Source organism: Bacillus rossius, chromosome 3, assembly GCF_032445375.1.
Source record: "Bacillus rossius redtenbacheri isolate Brsri chromosome 3, Brsri_v3, whole genome shotgun sequence".
NCBI lineage: Eukaryota > Metazoa > Arthropoda > Insecta > Phasmatodea > Bacillidae > Bacillus > Bacillus rossius.
In genome coordinates, this window is record NC_086332.1 from 3244150 (window position 1) to 3267046 (window position 22897).

Here is a 22897-nt window from a genome sequence, read left to right on the forward strand (position 1 = left end):
ACCTCCTGGCTCCAACATCAGATCAGTTCAGTTGTATCAACTTATTGTATTGTCATCCGGATTACACATATTTTAAAAGTTTCTAAACCGATACGACCGTTAGAAGTAGGTTAAAATCAATTTCCAAGATTTGTTTACGTAGTTCGTTACTTAGTTGCGTGTTTATTCGGGTGTGTCTGGGCGAATGCGAAACGAAAAGTGCAGAACATGTGAGAATCGCCTGAACAAAATAAGGCTCAGCTGCATTACCGCTGATCCGAGTACTGGGCGTATTTTTTTAGTTTTTTGAATAACAATATTTAAGCTTCTTTCTTACTATACAGGCTGCACACATAACATTAGTTTGTCAATTATAACTTAGCTTGTTTAATGACGTGTTTTAACACCTGGATAACACATGTTGTAATTTCTTGAAGACGAAATCATCGACACTCATCATTTTATTCTATCTTGGATAGGTTCAAATCCATAACATGGAAGCGGATACATTATAAAAAGTAAATTTAACTGTATAATAGTTTTGCAATAATTCTTAAAAGGAAAAAAAAAAAAGAAACATTGGCGTTTACGATAAACGCAGGAAATGCATGGTAAATTTGAGAATTTTGAAATGCCAGGTAAAATTAATTAATATTTTCTGAAATAAATTCAATTCTCCTTATTTGTACAACCCAAAAAACGTTAAAAATGGAAATTTGGCAGCTAATTACGTAAAAAAAAGTATGCGCTGTATATATTTTTCGTTCCGTGAAAGTTAAAACAATTGAAAAATACTGCTAGTTTATATGAAATTAGTGTAAATATAGGTAAAATGCTGACCTGAAATGGGAGGCACCCCCTCGAGTGTGAACACGAGCGCACACGCACGGCTAGTGGCTAGTGCAGGGGCGAGAGACAGGAGACAGGAGACAGGAGACAGGAGACAGGAGACAGGAGACAGGAGACAGGGGGATGCAGTGGGCTGGGTGCACGCCCAGCTGACATTACCCTCTCCTCTGACCTCTGACCTTCCCCCGCCGCGAGCGGGCCTCGCCCAGGCCTGAAGCAACTGCACGCGACGTCTCCTGTGGCTTCCAACACTTTTCAAGTGAGACTTATTTGGGCGCGATGAGAGTAACATTTCAAGGCCGAATTTTAATGCATCGTTTACGTCAAACACTGTTGTGGAACGTTCCTGACGTGAACATGACGGATAATAGGTACTTGGTCGGACAGAGATATAAATAGAGCACGTTGCTGGGCTCGTTTTCGTTCTCCTCTTCGTGCGATGATTCGTCCCCCCCCCCTCCCCCCCCCCCCAAAAAAAAAAAATTAACCGAGAGAGATAAATGAACGAAATAATAAGGCAGAGTGTGTGAACATGCGATTGTTTCAGAAAATATATATAGCTATCCTATACAGTCAGCTGTGGATACATTGTGTTTTATATTTGCTACCAGCGCGCTCGCGTTCCTCCTTGTTGAACCAGCAGCGTAGAGAGCGCTGTTGAGAGACAGTCCCTGCATTTACCGCATATATAATTTAGTGCTACCTGTAATGAATTTCATATTACGTTCAGAGATTTGGCGTGTTCCAAATGGCAGAATTGTTTCATGAAACATTAATACGCGCGGGTTTTCTTTATGGTGTATTTCAACAGTAATATTTATAGTTAATTAATCATAACGGATTGATTATTGATTATTGCTATCATAAGCAGTTTATTAGTGAGTAGTGATTTTGTTAATTCATGTTTATTAATTTGGTTTTTAATTAAGAAAAAAAAGCACTGTGTTATTTTTAGAAAATTGTCTTTATTTTTTGTCCTCTCTCATTTTACACCTTATAATTAGAGACCTGAAAAATTCGCGAATACATTTCATGTTATGCTAAAATTCAAATATTTATACCTTAGTGCTTCTTCTGCCATTGGTTCACTGTTTAATCTAGAGGACTGAAGGCCTAGTAGAAACCCTCACTCAATATAAGTGTCGAATCACAGGCCACCCACTCAAGACGACTCACAAGTCAGCAGCCAATGTACAGGTGGCATTTGCTCGAGTGTGAAAAGAATTGTGGAGTCTATCCTGGAGGTCATTGAACCCGCGAATTTTTCCGGTCTCTACTTATAATATACTTAAGAGTCGGGGTTTGCTTTGTCAAAGAAGATTCATTTCTATCACGTGTACTGAGTTATTTGATCCCCCCCCCCCCCCTTTTTTTTGAACGGAATTTTCGAATGCGCGCAGTGTGTTTGTCTTGTAATGCAAACAGTGAGTGAAGGGTGCGGCGTGCTGTGGTGTGCTGTTGCGGGAGGCGCGACTGGGTGTGTGTGTTTCCACCCCTCCCCTGTGTGCGGTCCTTGTTGACCGCCCGGCCCGCCGCGGCCTTGAGGCGAGTGGCCCAAGGTCCCTCGGAGGAACAGGTGCGGGAGTGGCCCGGCGCGCAACCCGCTGCGGCGGCAGGAATGCCGCCAAGGCCGCTCGCAGCTCCGCGCCTGCGGGAAGCCTTCTTTTCACACACGAGAGAACCAAACACCCGATCGTGCATCTTCGGGTTTTTTGACGTGACGACGTCTAATAAATCGATGAACGCCGGCTGCACGCACGAAAAAGGATGACTCATTGTCCCGTTGCGCACATTGTACTCTTGCGCCGCATCCCTCTCTCTTCCACTCGATTGGAACAACCATCGATTTGACTTTTTCGAGGCACATTAAACTTGAAACACTCCCATTCGTTTCCTACTTTTCCTATCATCGTCCTATCCTCAACAGAATAACACAGATTGGAAGAAGTTAAATAACAAACATGCATAAAAGTTATAGTTAAAATAATCTCTTCGTTAAAGTAATAAACATATTTGAATTAATGAGTGCAAATACAAGTAAATTTATCAATTAAATAGTAGATATCATTTCACTCATTCTTTGTATCCATACAAAATAGTGATAATTCAATAAAAATGATTCAATTTTATTCATAAAAGTATGCCTTAATGTTTTGTTATGACGTCACGTTAAACTATTGTCCGTAAACCGACTTTAGAGACAACCAATATTTTTTTGTTCATTGTAACTCATGATAACTAATGGTCAGTTAGGTTAGGTTAGCTACATTATAAATACTTTAAAACACTGTGGACGGTTTATTTGGTTAGGATAGCTACATTGAAGATACTGTGAAATCATGTAAACGGTTTCCTAGCCCTGGATAGCTACATATTAAAAAGTTATTTGCTAAGCAACCATAAAATGATTTAGATTTTTTTTAATGTAGCTATACTTACCTAATATAACCAACCACCCACAATGTTTTTAAAGTATTAATAATGTAGCTAACCTATTCTAATCGACCGCAAAATTTAATGCCACACCGGTTTATACAATGAGATAGAACGGAAAAAAAAGCGAGCATGAACTTCGGGGAACTTCGGGTGTGGATCTCTCGGTTGTGAAATGAAGGCTTCCCTCGCCCTGCTGACATCAGCTGGAAGACAGCGGCCTTGTTGTATTAGTGTCTGCAACTACACCGAGACGGACTTTACGTCGCGTCGCAAACCCTGCATTGAGAGTTTCATGATAAAGACCGAAAGAGTATAAAAATTCATTAAACAACTAAAATTAAAAAAAATGTAATTTTATGTATTTATATTAAATTATGTGTAAAAATAGGAAAATATATTGGTGAGGAGTGTACTTGTGTTGGCGAGGCGGGATGATAGCGCGACGCTCGCTGGTGCTTCTAGCGCGGTGTCTCCTCTGGACTGGCGCGCAGTCTTCTCCCAGTGCACATGAGCGGTGATTCAAGTCCTTCAAGTTCTTTCAAGAATCTGTACCGGGTGTTTTATGACTAAAAAAATATATCTTGGAACAACGCATTTTAGCCATTTTCACACTTCAAAAAATACAGTTTAAAATCTTAACTACGGAAACGTAAGTCCTCATCCCCCTCGGCGTATTGTTAAATGCTTTTCGTGAACAGACGCTACTCGGATATGTTATTTAAGCATTGTCAAATTGCGTGGAGATGTTTCCTGAAGCTTTGCACACAACGTGTGTGCCCAGGTGTGCCCAGGTGTGCCCAGGTGTGCCTAGCTCGGGCTCGCTCACGGTGCGCGGAGCTTCAGAAAAAACCACGCGGTTTGAAAAATACTCGAAGATATCCGAGTGGGGCCTCTTTACGAAAGGCATTCAAGAGTTCGCTGAGGGCCGATAAGTAGTTTTTGTTTTCGGATGAAGTTTTTAAACTGCTGAAAGGCGTGTTTTCAGTATAATTGTTGAGGCATAAAACAACCTGTACATATTCTCACCGCTGAGATCTCGCACGACGAGAAGAGAGGAGAGAGGAGTGGAGAGCAGACACCGCGCTGGTCCCGCCTCACTGACGACCTGTGGCCGTGCCCGGACACTGGGCTGGGAGCCGGGGAGGGACGGGAGAGTGACGGGGGAGAGTGACAGAGAGGGAGGGAGAGTGACGGGAGAGTGACGGGGAGAGTGCTGGGCGGCGCAGGCGGTGCGGCTGGAGAGCGCGCACGCGGCGCGCACCAGGTACCTGGTGGTGGTGTCCTACGCGGGGCGGCGCGACGTGGAGGAGAGCTGTCTGCTGGGCATCGACTGCAACGAGCGCACCACCGTGGGGCTGGTGCTGAGACTGCTGGCCGACACCACCATCACCCTGGACGGCGACGGGTGAGTCGCCACCACCCGCCCGAACATTCTTCACCTGTTGCTTTCACACAACTTTGCATTCGAATACGCGCGTGTTTTTATACACGTATATAACACGTACGACTAGAGACTGGAAAAATTCGCGCTTTCGATGACCTCTAGGTTAGACTCCACAACCCTCTACATACTCAGGCAAATGCCACTTGCTCATTGGCTATTGTCTCGTGACACTTGTCAACTGGGACGCTTGTGATTCGATACTTTTTTGGTTGAAGGTTTCCCATTGGCTACAAGTCCTTCAGATAAACTGTAAGACAATCAGAGAAGCAATATAAATGTACAGTAGTTTGGATTCTAGCATATCGTGAAATGAATCCGCGAATTTTTCCGGTCTCTAGCTATGACAGGTAAAAAAAAATTGATAAAATTATAGATAGGAAGATATAGACATAGAGAATAGAGAGATAGAGAGGGAGCTGGATTGAGATCCAGGTAAAAACACAGATACATTGGGAGAGATCGAGAGAGAGAGAGAGAGAGAGAGAGAGAGTGATGTGGGTCCATGTTTGTTGCAGCGGCTTCAGCGTGAGTGTGTGCGGCCGCCAGCACATCTTCAAGCCAGTGTCCGTGCAGGCCATGTGGTGAGTAGCACGCCTTCAGTGCCAGTAGCGCGGTCTTACAATCATGCTGCCTATTCTAGTAGCGTGGTCTTATCATGCTGCCTATTCTAGTAGCGTGGTCTCACAGGCACGCATCTACACGGGCAGCATGTAGTCGACTGTTGTGAAGAACATTCTGGGCAAGAGAGCAATGCAATAAAGTTTACTACCTAGTCTGGTTAGTTTCTCGCTTGTACTGCGTTGGAAATGAATAATGCTCATTGACTTTTTAGAGCATCTCATTAGACATTACACATACAGTATTTATTTTATATATATTCTGGAGGCAGGAATTTTTTTAAAAGCTTCACTTGCTGTTATCAATATTTTTTTTCCCACCACGTGGAACATCGCGAATGTTAGGTATCTATTAAAGACATAGGTTTATAACGGCAGTAAACGATCTCAATACACGTATTCCACTATAATTCTGCACGCAGTTATAATGTTGAGTTCGCCAGCATTCGCCATACACGCCTGTTTGCCGTCTCTTCGTCGGCGGACTGTTTGAGCGGGTAGAGATGTTCCGTGTGACCACTTGCCGCGTGTCACATGTTCCGGGAAGCGACCCATCCAGGCGCTGACTCATTAGGTCCTCGGACGCCTCGTTGTATCTGCAGCCTCAGTGCAGCTAGGCGGGTCGTTACCACAACGCCGAAATACCATAACGCCGAATGTCAAGATTGACCACAACGCCGACAGCTAGAAAACTGCTGTGTACCACAACGCCGAAATAACAACTGAATGAATTTGTGTGTGTTTCTTAAATGTACCTTAACGCCGAAATACCACAATCAAACCTAACCTTACCTAACCTAACATAACCTAGCGTAATATAACCTAACCTAACTTAACCTAGCCTATCCTAGCCTAGTCTAACCTAACCTAGTCTAACCTAACCTAGTCTAACCTAACCTAGTCTAACCTAAGCTAGTCTAACCTAACCTAGTCTAACCTAACCTAGTCTAACCTAATCTTTGTGGCAGTTCTGCAATGACATTTTTCGGCGTTAGTGTATTTCGGCGTTGTGGTAATTCGGCGTTGTGGTACACATCAGTTTTCTAGCTGTCGGCGTTGTGGTCAATTTGGCATTTCGGCGTTGTGGTGCGTCCCCCAGCTAGCTCTTAGCTAGGCTGTCTCTTTGAATATGTATATATGTATGTGTGTATATATATGTATATATATATGTACATTATATATATTCGATGGCTGTGTGTAGGCGTGCTTGGACGAGTGCTTGCGAGATCATCATCTACAAACATTGTTTTAGAAAAGGCTAGACTGGACAAGTTTTCACAAAAGGAAATGGGTGCTGTACTTACGTAAGGCGCGTTAAAAGTTATACTTACTTGACGTGATAAAAAAAAATTAACTTTAATTTTGCATGCAAATAATTAAAAGATATAAAATATTAAAAAAAGACTGGAGTGATATTGTAAATACGGTTGGTGAAGTATTAATCCAATCAAATTTAAAAAAAAACTAAGTAAATACTCAGTATTCAATATTAATATAAACACGTGTATAAAATTAATTTAGTAGAATAATCGGGGTCAATTTTTATTATAAATGAAAATCAATTATGCTGAATATTTATTCTAATTCATTAATTTTAATTATTTATTAAGTAATGTAATAATTTATTTGTATAATTCAAATAAATTGTATTATACGGTAAAAACATAATCACACACACACACACACCCATGAAAACGGCCAGGAGACTACTAAACCTACCACAGACACTGCCTGCAACTTAACATCGGTATACATACAGGAAAATAACCTCACTTATATAAATACACTTGAAAAAGTTAATTAACACAATTTCTATCGCTAATCATCACAATAAATGTTTTCCATGATATTGACCAATATCCAATATCAATCACTAAAGTAAATCCAATTTATAATAAATACAAAAAGTTAGGATTCTCAAATGCTTGAAAAATAAATTAAAGACAAAAAAACCGCGGTGTTTTATCTTGCAATTAAATTATATCAGTGGTATTGCTGTGTAATACTAAGTAATATTATAAATGTGGTCGAGAATAAGTTTTATCAAAGTTAATTTACTTTTTAAAACTGTATTTAGAATTGTTTTAATGCTATAGTTGGTGTCTTGATAATCTTAATATAACATTTTATAGTGTGATTATATGAACAGTAAGTAATATTTATTGTTGATTCATTATTATTGATTCCCCGAGGACGCCGGGCGAGGGGGGAGGGGGAGGGGGGGAGGTCGGTGGTCAGAAAGCAGCAGCGCTAGTGGCGGGTCCTTTTGCCTGTGTCGCGCCCACCACTCGACCGGCCGGCCTCGTCTCTAGCAGCCTCGCACCAATATCTGAGGCCAGAACACAGGGAGCTGTATGTTTCAGTGGGACGCAGTTGCAAATTTTACTTGGCTGGAATTTTATCGCGTTCGTGTCGGCGGCTGAGTCGAGGGGAATAATCGTGCGCCGCCTCAAGATAAGTAGCTCCTGCCTCTTAATTGCTCGCGGCATTGTTCTGATCACGTGTCAGCCCGGAGAGTTGGGAGCCGTGTTTCTTGCGTCAGCTCTGCGCGTCCAATCACAAGCAAGGCCCGGGCCCCGCTTGGCGCATGTCTTTACTTGTTGAGTGTGTCGCATCAACGACCTGGGCCTACAGCCTCTGACGTGGACTTACTGTCCTGTCATCTCCGTGTGGACGTCTTGAGGATGTGCGAGAGGCATGAATACGTTTTTATGCCGTCCGTGTCTTTACAAATTTCGTTTATAACTGAAAAATGAGTTGCAGGGGTACGCCGCAGGCCCATCATTATAGTCCAGGAAACCAAGACTTAAAAAGGCACAAACCTGTGAAAAATTTGTCCAAAGCTAATTTTTTGTACAGTGGTATATTTGAATATGCTTAATAACATACCGAAAGTTTACCGCTGTAGACCTTGTGCGTATCACCGAAAATTTGCATTTAAGTCCTAGATTAAGTATAGTCGACTCTACCACAGTGCAAAAATTCAGCTTTGGACAAATTTTTCACAGGTTGAAACCTTTGTTTCCTGGGCTATTAGTCTTGGGGCGTAGCACCGGGCACCAGACTTGCCAGCCCCGGTGACAGTGGGGTTGTCCGCGGGGGTCTCCTAGTAGAGTAGCCGTCCAAGTTCTGGCAGCTTGGCAGTGAAAGGAATCCGGAAGGTTTAGGCCCACGGACATGTTGGACTAGCGAATCCGCCAGATTACCGAACATCAATATAGGTTTAAATGGAAATACCAAAGAAAAAAAGTAATATACAGTACAATTAAACATCGGTAATGATTTTCGGGATTCTGAACTGTTATTTTAAAAGGAAGGATTCAATGAATATATATATACACGTGGCGTCTTAGAATATTAAAAAAAAAAAGAATTGGCTGAACACACTTTGGTATGGGGGTGTCATTTTTTTAGCTGTGGTGATATCCAGACGACGTATAATGTCTGCCACGTCTTCTGGTTCGTGACTGTGCCACAATTGCTGCAGCGACCCTCTCTCTCCGAGGTGCTGCATGTTCGTTACCAAAACTGCCACATGTTTGGTGCGAAGGGCCTCTCCCTACCTTCTGCCCTCGCTGTCCGCCGAGCCCACGGCGCCTGTTGCGCCAGTCCACAGGAAGTAGCCTTACTCGTCGGGGCGGCGTGGAGCTGTGGGCGAGGCGTGGGCCAGGCAAGCTTCCTGTGCCCTCTCGTCCGACATTGTTGTTTCATTCAGACTGTACTTACACACGTGACGAGATCCACGTCATTTAAAACTGATGTTCAGTGAGAGTGTCCAGACCATAATGGTACACGAGAATCAGAGAGGCGCTGTTTGAGGGGAAGCCTTCTTTTCACAGACGAGAGAGCCAAACGCCCGATCGTGCATCTTCAGGTTTTTTTTTTTTTGTTCATTGTAAATAAATATGGCGGTGTTGATAAAAGGAAAGAACATAAACAAGGCAACGGTATTTATTTGTACGCCGCCATATTTTTCGTTTGCCGTGTGTCCGTGAATGGTTATTTTGGACAACTCATGATAACTAATGGTCAATTAGGTTAGGTTAGCTACATTATAAATAATTTAAAACATTGTGGACGGTTGATTTGGTTAGGATAACTACATTAAAGATACGGTTTCCTAGCGCTGGATAGCTACATATTAAAAAGTTATTTGCTAAGCAACCATAAAATGATTTTACAGTATTTTTAATGTAGATATACTTACCTAATATAACCAACCATGCACAATGTTTTAAAGTATTTATAATGTAGCTAACCTATCCTAATCGACCGCAAAATTTAATGCCACGCTGGTTTATACAGTGAGATAGAACGGCGTATGACGTATGAGTAAGCTACATCCCAAATAAATACACCTGTTGTGGTACGGAAAAAAAAAATCGAGCATGAACTTCGGGGAACTTCGGGTGTGGCACTCTCGTTTGTGAAATGAAGGCTTGCCCCTGTCTGAGCGGCGACCTGTGTGTGTGTGTGTTGGGGGGGGTGGATTGGGGGGGGGGGGGGGGGGGGACGTCCCACGACCTCGGCGCGTCTCTCCTCGCGCGCAGTTGGCAAGTGTGGGCCGCCCCTGGCGGGAACCAAGTGCCCGGCCAACACCCGCACACCTCCGTAGATTCCACAGCCAGTGTCCTCCGGAGAGGGGTTTTCCTTGTTCGTCTTTCCGCGGTGCTCGTTCCCATTTCCCTCCCGTCTGCCCTTTGACCAGCTCCCGTGCTTGACGTGTTTCAGCAGTTCATTCCGCCCAGTTAGTTTCTCGTGCGGCACTTCAGGTGAGCCCCAGATGGTCGTGTCAGTCTCGGAGTAGTGCCGCGGTGAACTTCATGTGGTCGCGGCCGTATTCTGTTGGAATCCAAGTATCCCATGATTGTCACCACTTCACACAGTTTGTGTTAATTGCTCAGCAGCAGAGACAGTCGAAGGTGATTTCCTTGGCAGCAGCACTGGGCGTGGAAGTGCGCCCTCTCAGCCCTGATGTGGAACAATTTATAGAACAATGATACATGGAGTTTAACAATCTTTGAGCGTGTGAGTCATTCAGATTCTAGTCGACACCATACTTTATGGTTATGAACAAATTAAACAGTTTTATAATTTTATCTATTACAATTTAAATGTTTTATATTTATATTATAGTAATGGACTAAGATTATTACAACATAAAAAAATCCAAAAAAATATTGTAGTTAAAATAAAATATAAAAATATCTTAGTTATTGACAGTGTGTGTCAAGGAGTTAGGAACTTATCACTTCCGTGTGTAACGTGTATTCGACACTATAATTGGTTACAGACGCGCGTCAGTTGTTGTTTAACAACACGCTATAAGCACGGCTTCATCTCCGATACCCCGCCAAGACGTGATGACGGGCCGACTATCGGCAGATCAGTAGCAGAGACGCACGGGGACGCACCACAACGCCGAACGTACAATAACGCCGAAAACCATAACGCCGAATGCCAAATTGACTAGAACGCCGACAGCTAGAAAACTGCTGTATACCACAACGCCGAAATACATTAACGCCGAAAAATCTCATTGCAGGACTGCCACAAACGTTAGGTTAGGTAAGGTTAGCATACAAATTCATTCTGTTGTTTTTCATTTTTCTCGTGTGCCCCCCCCCCTCCCGCAGCAACATTTTTCGGCGTTATTGTACGTTCGGCGTTGTGGTATTTCGGCGTTGTGGTAACGACCCGAGACGCACAGGTGCCGGGTGCAAGATGTGTGCTACAGGTCTCCCACAGCGCGCTGAGAACGGCTGAGTTCCTGCCTGCACAGAGGCAAGTGAGGCAAGTGCGAGTCCCTGCAGAGCACACCGGGCGGAATCACGCGAGGCGGTGTCAGACTCGGACGACCAGTGAGTGCTCGACCCACTTGCGCCAGGCGGCGCTGCTATCGGCCCGTGTCGCGAGCCGTTACCCGCTATCTGCCCCGTCACCCCGGAACACGCCCCTGGCCCCGCAGGCCGAGCTACTTGCGGTCGAGCCAAGCACCTGGCAGGCGCTCGTGTGGCAACCACCGTCATCAACCCGAGACGACTTGCCGTGTCTTGTGCTTTACAAACTACAGTTCCACCGGTCGCGGTGTGCATTCGGAACAAAGCACGTAAGGTTGCTCTGCAGGGACTCGCATTCGGCGGTATGTAATAATCATTTGTTGCATACCTTTTGTGAAGGCAGGAACTCAGCCGTTCTCAGCGCGCTGTGGGATACCTGTAGCTATGGTCGCTGCAACACGTCTTGCACCAGGCACCTGTGCTATCCACCCGCAGTCTTCAAGCCGGCAGTGCGTCTCTGCTACTGATCTGCCGATAGTCCGCCCGTCATCACGTCTTGGCGGGGTATAGTGTGTTGTTAAACAAGTTAGGCGTGAAGAACGTGCGTCTGTAACCATTTATAGTGTCGAATACACGTTACACACGGAAGTGATAAGTTCCTAACTCCTTGACACACACTGCCAAATACTAGGATATTTTTATATTTTAATTTAACTACGATATTTTTATTTTATTTTTTATTTTGTAATAATCTTAAGCCATTACTATAATATAAATATATAACATTTAAATTTTAATAGACAAAATTATAAAACTGTTTAATTTCTTCATAACCATAAAGTATGGTGTCGACTAGAATCTGCCCAATGACTCACTCGCTCAAAGATCGTTTAACTCCATGTATCATTGTTCTATAAATTGTTCGCGTCAGTCAACAAATAGACTGAAAGTGTTACATTTATTTAATAACCATAAGTGTTTTCAGAACGTTAAAAAAAATAAAGGAATCATATTTCATTCCACGGAACCGTGGCGCGCCATTCTTCGGGCGACGAGTTTCTTTTATTTATAATCTGACATACTTACTGCTTCGTCCAAGTAAATCGTTGCGAAACGTGCAGCATTGTGTATTCCCCCCCACGTTTTCGAGCTGCAGGCAAGAATTCGAGTGTTGCAATCGCGCTGAACTTTCTGAATGTAGACTCGCGCCGCGGCCTTCGCTCGCGACGAGCGCTGACGGTCGCGTTTCACCAGGTGCGTTGACGGCGGGGTCGTCGACTGTTGCGACGGCGACCTCTGACCCTGGAGGTCCCAGGTCTGCACGAGACCTGCCGTCGGCCACGTTCATCCGGGGACGCACCACGACGCCGAAATACCATGACGCCGAAATACCACGACGCCGAAAAACCACGACGCCGAAAAATGTCATTTCAGGACTGCCACAAAGGTTAGGTAATGAGCTGAAAACGACTTATCATCATTTACCCTAACCATTGTTTGTACATAAAGAAGATTCCTGTGAAGGGAAAAAAAAACTGGGCTATCCAATTTGAGGCGTGTAATTTTGGTTAATAATACCGCAAGTTTCACTCTGCATTGCAGCAGTCATCTTCAGCGTCTAGTAATAATTGACCTACCACATTCTACCTCTCAGTCGACTTCTCAACCTTGAAGATGCCTGCTGCAATACGGATACGATACAATCCACCGCTGCGACCTCCAAAATCCAAGATAGTTTGTTTTTTATTTAATCGAGTAAAACTATGGCTTGACATCTGTGCGGGTTTTTTTATATTTTATTTTGGATTTTAAGTTTCTCTATGCTGATAGGCACAAAGAGGCAACGACTAATACAAGTTAGGAAAACTGTAGTTGGGTTAGTTAGGTTAGGTTAGGTTAGACTTGGGTAGGTTAGGATAGGCTATGCTAGGCTAGGATAGACTAGGTTAGGTTAGACAGGTTAGGTTAGACTAGGTTAGGTTAGACTAGGTTAGGTTAGACTAGGTTAGGTTAGGTGAGGTTAGGTGAGGTTAGGTTAGGTGAGGTTAGGTTAGGTGAGGTTATATTAGGTTAGGTTAGGTAAGGTTAGGTTTGATTGTGGTATTTCGGCGTTAAGGTACATTTAAGAAAAACTCACAAATTCATTCAGTTATTTTGGCGTTGTAGTACACAGCAGTTTTCTAGCTGTCGGCGTTGTGGTGAATTTTGACATTCGGCGTTATGGTATTTCTGCGTTATGGTAACGACCCCGTTCATCCTCGTCCATGATCTGGAGCAATGCTCATTGTTGCTTTCTCACCGTTAGAATCACATCGAATCACAGGGATCGCTAGAGATGCGGAACATTCGCGCATTCACTTAGCCGCAATACACTCTCGCACTGTGTCCATGATTGGACCGCAGTTATCTGGACACGCCCCTCTTCGACCGTGAGAAAACGATGCCCAGCTAGGAGATAGTAATGAATCAGGTAGTGCCAATTAACAAGGGTAAATGTGTTCTCGCTAAGAAGACGAGACGATGGATAAGTAGAGACCGGAAAAATTCGCAGATTCATTTCGCGATAGTCTGAAATTCATAACACATATACCTTTAAGCTGCTTTTGCAATTGGCTCACTGTTCGTATGTGCGACTCTGGGCCAGTGAGAAACCCTCAACCAAAGAAGTAACGAATCACTGCCAAACCAGTTGAGACCACTCACAAGTCAGACCAACGAACTGGCGTTATTTGCCCGAGTATACAGAGGACTTTGCGGAATGTCCTGGAGGTCATCGAAACCGCGAATTTTTCAGGTCTCTATGGATACGCAAACATGGTTCGAGCACACCTACGACTTTGAATTCTACTCCGAGGCCAGATGGACCCGCGAAGTTTCCGGGTCTCTGGGATCAGCTAGGGGCAGGAAATTTTCGCGAAAAAATCTGAACGCCTCCTAGACTGCAATAAGGTATACCCACACCAGCAGTTTCTTCCTTGTGATTGGCGGCTGTCTGCGAGAGAAGTCGCCACTGAGGACGAGTTTGCTTCCACACTGAATTAGTGTAATTGGTTGTTGTAACAATCGACATGCACCTCAAAGTAACTCACCCAATCACGAAACACAGACGATGCTACAGTGTTTTAACTTCCAGCTACTCTCGGGATCTTTACGCGAAATTGTCATGGCCCTAGGGATCACCAAATAATTACACGACTGTACCTCGGACCACAGTTTTTGGCAAGTGCGAGGCGGTCTGTAAGAATAACAACCCCACAACCACGTCTAGCAACGTCTCCGGCTCTGAGGTCATGCAGCCGGGAGGAGTCACATCTGCCGGAGCAACGTTTGGGTTGGCAACAGTGACTCGAACCTGCAGGACAGCGAAGATCTTGCTTGATGTAAGCTTTTGGACATACGCCATTGCTAAGCACACGTATGTCTGTAGAAGAAAACTACAAAAAACCCAAAAGACAAAAACACAAATTAAGCAAAAAATTGCTGTTGTCAACAAGATATAAACAGCACATAATATTCCATAGCAGGAATATGGTCAGCAAACAAAGAAAAACAAAAGAAAAAAGTGGACTAAGAGTACGGGATTCCTCCCCCCCCCCCCACCCCCACCCCCCACACACACATGATGACAGCACAAAAATATTGAACCCAAAAAAATTCAGCACAACAGTTGAAACGAGACAAAAAACACGACAAAACGAACGACAGACATACATGTGCTTAGCAATGGCGTATGTCCAAAAGCTTACATCAAGTCATGCACTCCCATTGCACAAATTTTTCAAAGATAATAGAAGATCTTGCTGTCGCTGTCGAAAGATTTTGCGAAGCAGGTCAGTATTATTCGTGTGTGTGCGAATATCTACACACACCTTTAGTCAAGTCGATACAGAGTTTTCTTGTGTGCTCCCTGATAATTTTCCCTTATCAGATCCGTATGTGCACTATCTAGACAACCGTATTAATATTAATATTTTTAACGTTATACTATAACATTTGTTTAAAATAGGTTTCCAGTATATTTTTTATGCCTTGTCCGACTAACAGACTATTTTAGCGATTTGCTTCTCTGCATTATTTCAGTAACTTAACCAGGCCATGCACGTTTATATATAGTGCTAGGAGTTGGCAACACAACAATTCACTATTCTTTTTACGAAAATTAGTTTTACGTTTTCTGGTAACTGTTCGTAAAAAAACATTAGATTATTATTTTTTGGATGAGTGAACATAGTCCATTATTTTTTTTATCCGTCGCATTCGTGTGATCATGAATTTAATACTCCATTATGTCATCCACCCCTTTTATCAGTTATCTCAGTCTCTTCCCAATCTGATTGGCATCAAAGTCTTGACTCGTGGCCAGACAGTCGTATCGGAGATGCAACGCAACGTTTTAACATTCTCCAGGAATAGCCAGACTTGAAACTGAGAATAGCCTGGCATAGTTTCAACAAACAACGAAATGACTGCAACAGGAAAGTGCTAAGACGTGAGCGAGACAGACGCTTTTAATTGGCTCGGATGTATTTCCACATCAGTCGGAGACACAAATCAGGGCACACCCGGTGGAGTGATCCGTAAACCACGCGACACGGAAAGCGCTTCGGCCGGTGTCGAGGTAGCTCGTGTATGGTCGGCCACAGTACTGCGCCAGGTTTGTGTTTTCAAGGGGCGTGGTCTTTACCTCGGGTGTGTTAGCCTAGACGCCCTGGTGCAAGACCCAAGTTTTTATGTCTTGGTATTTATATAAAAAAGAAAATTAATGTTCGTCTTTGGTTAAATTATACTGTATTGAAAGCCTTGAGTGCGCATTTTGAATATACGATTTTGCTTACCAGTACGTTAACCAAACAAGTTGATAGATTGTAGCTTTTTTATACGTAGAAAGAACTATTTGTGGCGCAAGCAAGCAAATATGATGAGTTTAGAATGTATACCAAGTGAGTAGTTTCAGTCGAGAAGCACCGTGTGCTGGTGTGTAGTCTGTTGGGAAGGGGGTGAGGCCAGGAGGTGGCTAGAATGTACACCGAGTGAGTAGTTTCAGTCAAGAAGCAAGTTGTGGGAAGATCAAATCATAGTTTTACGAATCAATTTTAAAAATAAACAATCTAATGACTAGAGACCGGAAAAATTCGCGGGTTCAATGACCTCCAAGATAGACTCCAATATCCTCTACACACTCGGGCAAATGCCATCTGTTCATTGGCTGTTGACTTGTGAGTCGTCTCGACTGGGTGGCCTGTGATTCGACACTTCTATGAGTGAGGGTCTCTAATTGACCCTCAGTCCTCCAGATTAACAGTAAACCAATGACAGAAGCAGCACTAAGGTATAATTATTTGAATTTTTGCAAAACACGAAATGAACCCGCGAATTTTTGAGGTGTCTACTAATGACAAATGCTACGCTCAGACGGTTAGTTGACGGTTGACTGTAAACCACGTGTAAGTATACACACCTGCAGTTATTGACGTATTGGAATGCGAGTGGTATTGGAAAGTAGCGGAGAGGAGCACCACCCTGGTGGTGTGGTGGTCTGGTGGTCTGGTGGCCTGGTGCAGGACGGAGCAGGCCAGGCACCGGGCCGCGGACCTTACATGGCGCGGCGCTAAGAATAGCCGCCGCGACGCCGCGCCGACACAAAGGCGTCCCTGCCGCCGCTCCCCCGTCACAGCGACACTAGGCACCGACACTTTGACACTGCTCGCTGTGCAGCCATGTGGCGACACACCATATACAACATATGCCATGTTAGTAGCGTAATGTAACTATTCAGTCGTAAACTGTTCTCGTGCAGAGCGTGGCGTAGTGGACGGGGCTCGTTGACTGGCTGGCGGTCGGACACTAGGTCCACCTAGCACCGGGTGCTGCCCCGTCCTACCGTGTCCTACCAGGTCTTGCCGTGACCTGCTGCTGAGGCCTCCTGAGTGGTAGTCGTGGCGCGGGGGTCGAGGGGTGTCTGAACAAGGCGAGGAATGCCAGCGCGCTGCTCCGCGCCATACACGCCGCGAGCGGCCAGGACAGCTGCCCGCTTATAAGGCAGCGGGCTGTCGGTTCCCACACTGCCTCCCGCCGCGCGCTCCGGCGACCATCGCTGTGCAGGGTGTCCACAAGGAAAAAACATTTCGTACCAACTTAGGCAAGAAAAAAGTACTAGATTTGAAAAAAAAGTACTGAATAATAATTTGTTATGGTTTTATCAATTTAGGAAGTTATTATGACATTGGAATGCTCGAACTTAAATATCACACCACACACACATACAATCCATAGTTTTTAGAAATAAATACGCTTAATAATAAAACATATTGGAGTTACTGTAATAATATTATATTAAAGAAAAAAGTACTAGATCTGAGCGTAAATGTACTCGACCACTAAAGTACTAGATCTAGTAGGAAAGTACTAACTGTGTTCACCCTGTCTGTGCGAACTGGCGCGCTGTCGGAGGGGAGGGGAGGGGAGGGGACTGCAAGTCACGTGATCACGCCACTGGGAGAGACCTGTGACGTGCTGGCAGCACACCCTAGCTGCAGTGCTGAAACCCGGCCTGGGACGCGCCATGTAGCTCCCAAGCACACTGATGTTCAGGTGGGTTAGGGACAATTATGGCGGCGAAAGGACCTTTAGCTGAGGAAACTCTGAGTCGCGGTTGAGACCGGAAAGCATGATCGTAAACGCCTTTAAAGAAATCACAGACTTTTTATTAATTACAAATTGATTGTATGAAATTGCCTATATTTCACTGCAAGCAACACGTGAACGCGAATTCGCTGTTCGTTGGTATTGCTCTCCCACAATGGCGTGACAGTTGGCATCCCTGATCTCGCACGGGCCTAGCGCGGGGAAGGCCGTTGGGAGGGACTGTCGGTGGTATTGAACACGGATCACCGTCTCAACACTTTAAATGAATCGATATGTTGTTACTGAAGCGAAGGAGAAGAAAACACCCGACCAGCAGATTCTGAATCGCGGTGGTGCGACCCTTCCTAGAGGTCGCCTCCAGCCCCCTGCCCCTTGCTGTCGGCGGATAGGCAGCCCGCCATGAGTGGAAGGCGACCCTCCAGCTCTCACTTCTGTTCACATTCGCATAGCGTACTTGGTTTTTTTTAAATCTCGCATTGGAATCAGAACTAACAGCATTGGATAATTTAGTGCGATCAATCACTTTTTATCACGATCTTGGGGTTTTTTAAAGGTTTAAAGGTTAGCCAGATAATTGTTGTTCATTTATTGATAGTTATCTTCTCTGTATGAAATGAGCTGATAGTAGTGTGGAGCAAAAATGTGTACTATCAAAAGATGAAACCACGTCTAAACACGCGCTATTTATAAATTTGTGTTGTAAAATGTTATCCCGAGCTATTCATCGCACAATCTGCAGAGCCTAGCCTTTGGAGTGATGTCTTCTTCGTGCTCGAAGCTGGATTGAAACGCTGCTCGACGCGCAGAGTGGTTCATGACGCCGTGGCAGGTCGGCGCGGGCGAGCATGCTGGGCGAGCATGCCGGGCGAGCATGCCGGGCGAGCATGCCGGGCGAGCATGCCGGGCGAGCATGCCGGGCGAGCATGCCGGGCGAGCATGCCGGGCGAGCATGCCGGGCGAGCATGCCGGGCGAGCATGCCGGGCGAGCATGCCGGGCGAGCATGCCGGGCGAGCATGCCGGGCGAGCATGCCGGGCGAGCATGCCGGGCGAGCATGCCGGGCGAGCATGCCGGGCGAGCATGCCGGGCGAGCATGCCGGGCTGGCTGCGTCGCGGCGCGCTCGTCTGGTTGTCGAGGTCAGCAGCTGCGTGACGGGCAGAAGCCGTCCGTCAGGTCTGCTTATAGCCGCTCTTCGCTCTTGGCAGCGGCGACGACGACCTTGGCTGATGGAGTGCCCTTAGCCCGGAGCCGCCTCTAGCGCCGTGCTGGGCCCACGAGCGCAACTCAGGCCGATTGTTCCGTCTCGCGAAATAAAGAATTTAAAAAAGTAGGGATGGGTTGTCTGTAAAGTCGGTTTACGGACGATAATTTTACGTGATAACGTCATATCATTTTTTTTTTATTGCTGCTTCTTAAAAGCCCGCCTTAACCTGTTTTTATATTATGGAAGATTTTATCGCACGGTGGTTTTGCCGGTTCTTGCACGCTCGGCTCAGGCGGAACGTGACAGTGAGTCGTGTTTTTTTTCGTCCATTCAGACGGCGTTCATAGATTTATAAGACGTTATCACGTCAAAAAATAAACATGGTCAGGCACTTGTTTGAACAAAAATTGATAATCCAGTGGTGGAAGGAATTCAAGCAAAACAAATGAGCACGGGAAACAACTGAAGGAGTAATGAAAGGAAGGGAACGACGTGAACACAAGGTCTGTAGAGAGCCAGACAAGGAAGACGGCTGACACGAACACAGAAGCGAGGACTGTCCCACGCGCACACATGCGGTCAGCACTTGGACAGCGCGCCGCAGTAGTTCACGACGTGCTGTGGGCAGACCCCAGGAGACCAGGAGACCAGGAGTACCTCGCCGGCCCGGGGGATGGAGGGCCGACAGTTGGGGCGCGTCTACACCTTCCTGCCGCTTCGCCCCCTTCGCCCCTTGGGCCTGGCTTCTCGCGGTGCCGTCCTCTTGCCTGCATCGTCCCCTGCCGGTCTGCTCGGAGCTGCACCGGTCCTGGGGGCGGACACGAACACTCGCCGGCCCTGCGAACCGCAAGGATCGACCCCAAACAAGGAGCCGGGGTAATTATCTCCGCCCGTGTTCGCCTCGATCTGTTAGGAGCGAGGACACACCGTGTTTGCTCGTGAACATGTTTGGCGAGAGGACTGGCATTGACGGAGATGAATGTCTCCGCCTGTCTCGGAGACGGGAGGCCCTCTTTCGCGCGTAACAGGAGACACGTTTTACAACGTCGTGTTTTCATAGCGGTGTTTCACATTTCAAATTGATTTCGATTACATAACTTTAAGAAGGCTAATGTTTCTCTGAAGTAATACTAATGCTATCTCGTCTATTTCTTATTAATTTTTGCAATTTTGTACACTTGAGCGACTGGGAACGTGGGATATACAATCAAATTGATGATACTTTGTAACAATTTTACATGAACCAATAATCCAGAAGAGATATACACAAGGAAATTACTCATGCCGAAAACATTAAATCGAAACGACGTAATAGACTAACCTATGTCTAGCACCCAGCCGACCTGGCCGACGGGAAAGTGCAAGGGCAGACGGTGCAGTTTGGAGCCGGAAGTAGGCGTGTGCCGCGAGCGAGGGACGGAAGTTGTGTTGCAGAGGTCGCGGGGGCGCTGTGGCGTCGCGCGGATGTTGACAGTTGACAGTTGACACTCGGCAGTTGCGCCGACAATGCCCCGGGCAGCTGGACAAACGTGGGCGTAACCGGAGCATTCGGGCTGCAAGGGGTACGCAGTTGATTTACACGTGAATCTCAACAATAGCGCGTATCTTCACTTGCTCCACTCGGATAACATCTTGCGAGTTTTCTTTCTCACGGACAGTGGCTTGCAAGAAAAGTTAAAATTGGTTACTTAAAAAATGTTTTTTTTTTTTTTTTTTAAATAATTCTACTATCTTTTACGAAAAATCGTTAGTTTATTGAAGTTATACTTCTAATGCGACTTCCAACAAGGTTGCGTTAAACGTTTAACGCTACCATGGAGAATTATTTGCATGCAATTAAAAACTATTTTTTAATGATGCCAAAGAAGTATAACTTCTCACGCGCGTACCTAAGTACACGCACCCATATTTTTTAGTAGTAATTTCTTGCACGTTTCTCTTGTTGTATTACTGGACTACATTCTAATCCTTTGTAATAATTCCGCAGGAGCAGGTGTCCCTGGCTCGAATGAAGGATCATACCGAAGTGTTCGGCAGGTTTTAGGGTCCAGTTCAGACTAGTTTCATTCCACCAGTCACCCCACGGTCGGCGTCCCTGCGTGAAACAATGCGTCAGCTCGCTAGTCCGCGCCTTTTGCTGCGAGGATAAACGGAAACACGAACACAAGTGTGTTGAAGTCTTAACAACCAACCGAATGTTTCATCGTTTTAATCGACAGTTGGGAGGAATAACTAAAAAAAATTGGTTGTCTGTAAAGTCGCTTTATGGACGATAGTTTAACGTGACGTCATAACAAAACATTAATGAAATGATTGCATAATTTTATGAATAAAATTGAATATTTTTATTGAATTATAACTATTTTGTATGCATACAAAGGAGTGAAATGAAATCTACAATTAAATTGATAAATTTACTTTTATATGCTTTCATTAATTCAAATATGTTTATTACTTTAACGAAGAGATTATTTTAACTATATCTTTTATACATGTTTGCTATTAAACTTCTTCCTATCTGTGTTATTCTGTTAAGGATAGGACGATGATAGGAAAAGTAGGAAACGAATGGGAGTGTTTCAAGTTTAATGTGCTTGCATCGAAAAAGTCAAATCGATGGTTGTTCCAATCGAGTGGAAGAGAGATAGATGCGGCGCAAGCGTACAATGAGCGTAACGGGACATTGCGTAACGGGACAATTTGCGTTACGGGACACTTTTTCGTGCGTGCAGCCGGCGTTCATCGATTTATTAGACGTTGTCACGTTAAAAATAAGAAAAGAAAAAAAATGATGGGTGGGATTGTTGCAGATGGGCTGTTCAGATGTCGACGCGCGCCAACTCCCGCCAAGAACACAAGGTCATATGAGCGTAATTCCGACTTGCGTTCCTATTCGGTTCCTTTGTTTGTGTCTATCTCCGAAAGTGGGATTTTTAAAAATTTTAATTACTCCAATTTGGCCCTGGAGGTTTCCTTATTGATGGTCAAAAAATATGTGGTTGGGGAGGGGTTGTCCCTTATTCGACCTGGTTTCCTCCGGTGCGCCGGCCTGCCCACACATCGCGGTCTAAATATGGCGGCCTCCCCTCCCCCTGGAACCCGCGCCAAGTCTCTAGATCCTCGCCGTTCGCGTCGTAGGTGGGACCTAGATCCCGGCAGGGCGCGCCTCGTGACATGGCAGTTGATGTCAGTCGACTCCGAGCTGTGTTCGCGGTGAGAGAGAGTGTGCGGGATCGTGTGGTTGTTCTTGGCGCCACACTCGCGAGTTAGACATGGGCATACGGCAAGAGGGCGTTCCGGCATGTCCCACGCAGTCCGCGCGCTGACATTCAACTGTTCGGAGACGTCACAGTGGCGTTAGAAAGTGCAACAGCGTGCTCGTGGGTGTTCTGTACGTCGAGGATTAGTGCGCCCTCCGTCTCCACTCAAGATCTCTGGAATGCGAGTCAGGTATGGCCGAGTGAGCGAACACGCTCGCTGTAGTTTTGTGCAATGCTCACGTAAACCCGCTTCACAAGCGCGATAGCCCATCCCGAGTTCAAAGTTTATTAATTTTAACTGAACAACTCCTGTTAATCAAATTCGTATGATATTATTAAATATCAGTATTTGAGTCCAAACTGTGGTCAATATGTCAAATCTACCTCTGGTTTAATTATTTTAATGTTTTGCAACATCATCCTTTCTCTGTGCCACAGCCTCAAGATGTATGATAAATTACATCCACTCGAGTTTTTCACTCGCGGAGATAGTGTGCGTCTAGTCTCAGCAACTCCATATAAGGGCAAATATTTGAGCTCAGTTTCTGAGAAACGATGGATTACGGCGATCAGTTTAATGTCGGAAACATTTTCGCCAATAATAATGAATTCCCAATAAAGAAGTAAATTTTCATTATTGAGTGTGCTAAAGGGAAAGTCTCTGTGTCAGAAAATGAATGGGT

At 45.1% G+C, this 22897-nt stretch overlaps 1 protein-coding gene across 3 annotated transcripts in view; it reads left to right on the plus strand.

The window, feature by feature from the left end:
• Positions 1-22897, plus strand: part of LOC134530101 (protein phosphatase Slingshot) — a 219616-nt gene that overhangs the window by 175047 nt on the left and 21672 nt on the right. For 2 of the 3 annotated variants that reach the window (XM_063364697.1, XM_063364696.1), the window contains exons 4-5: positions 4491-4669; positions 5224-5289. In XM_063364697.1, the coding sequence (XP_063220767.1) occupies positions 4491-4669; positions 5224-5289 (245 nt within the window). Of the gene's footprint in view, positions 1-4490; positions 4670-5223; positions 5290-22126; positions 22405-22897 lie in introns of those variants that run through there. The other variant, XM_063364698.1, reaches the window with a different exon arrangement.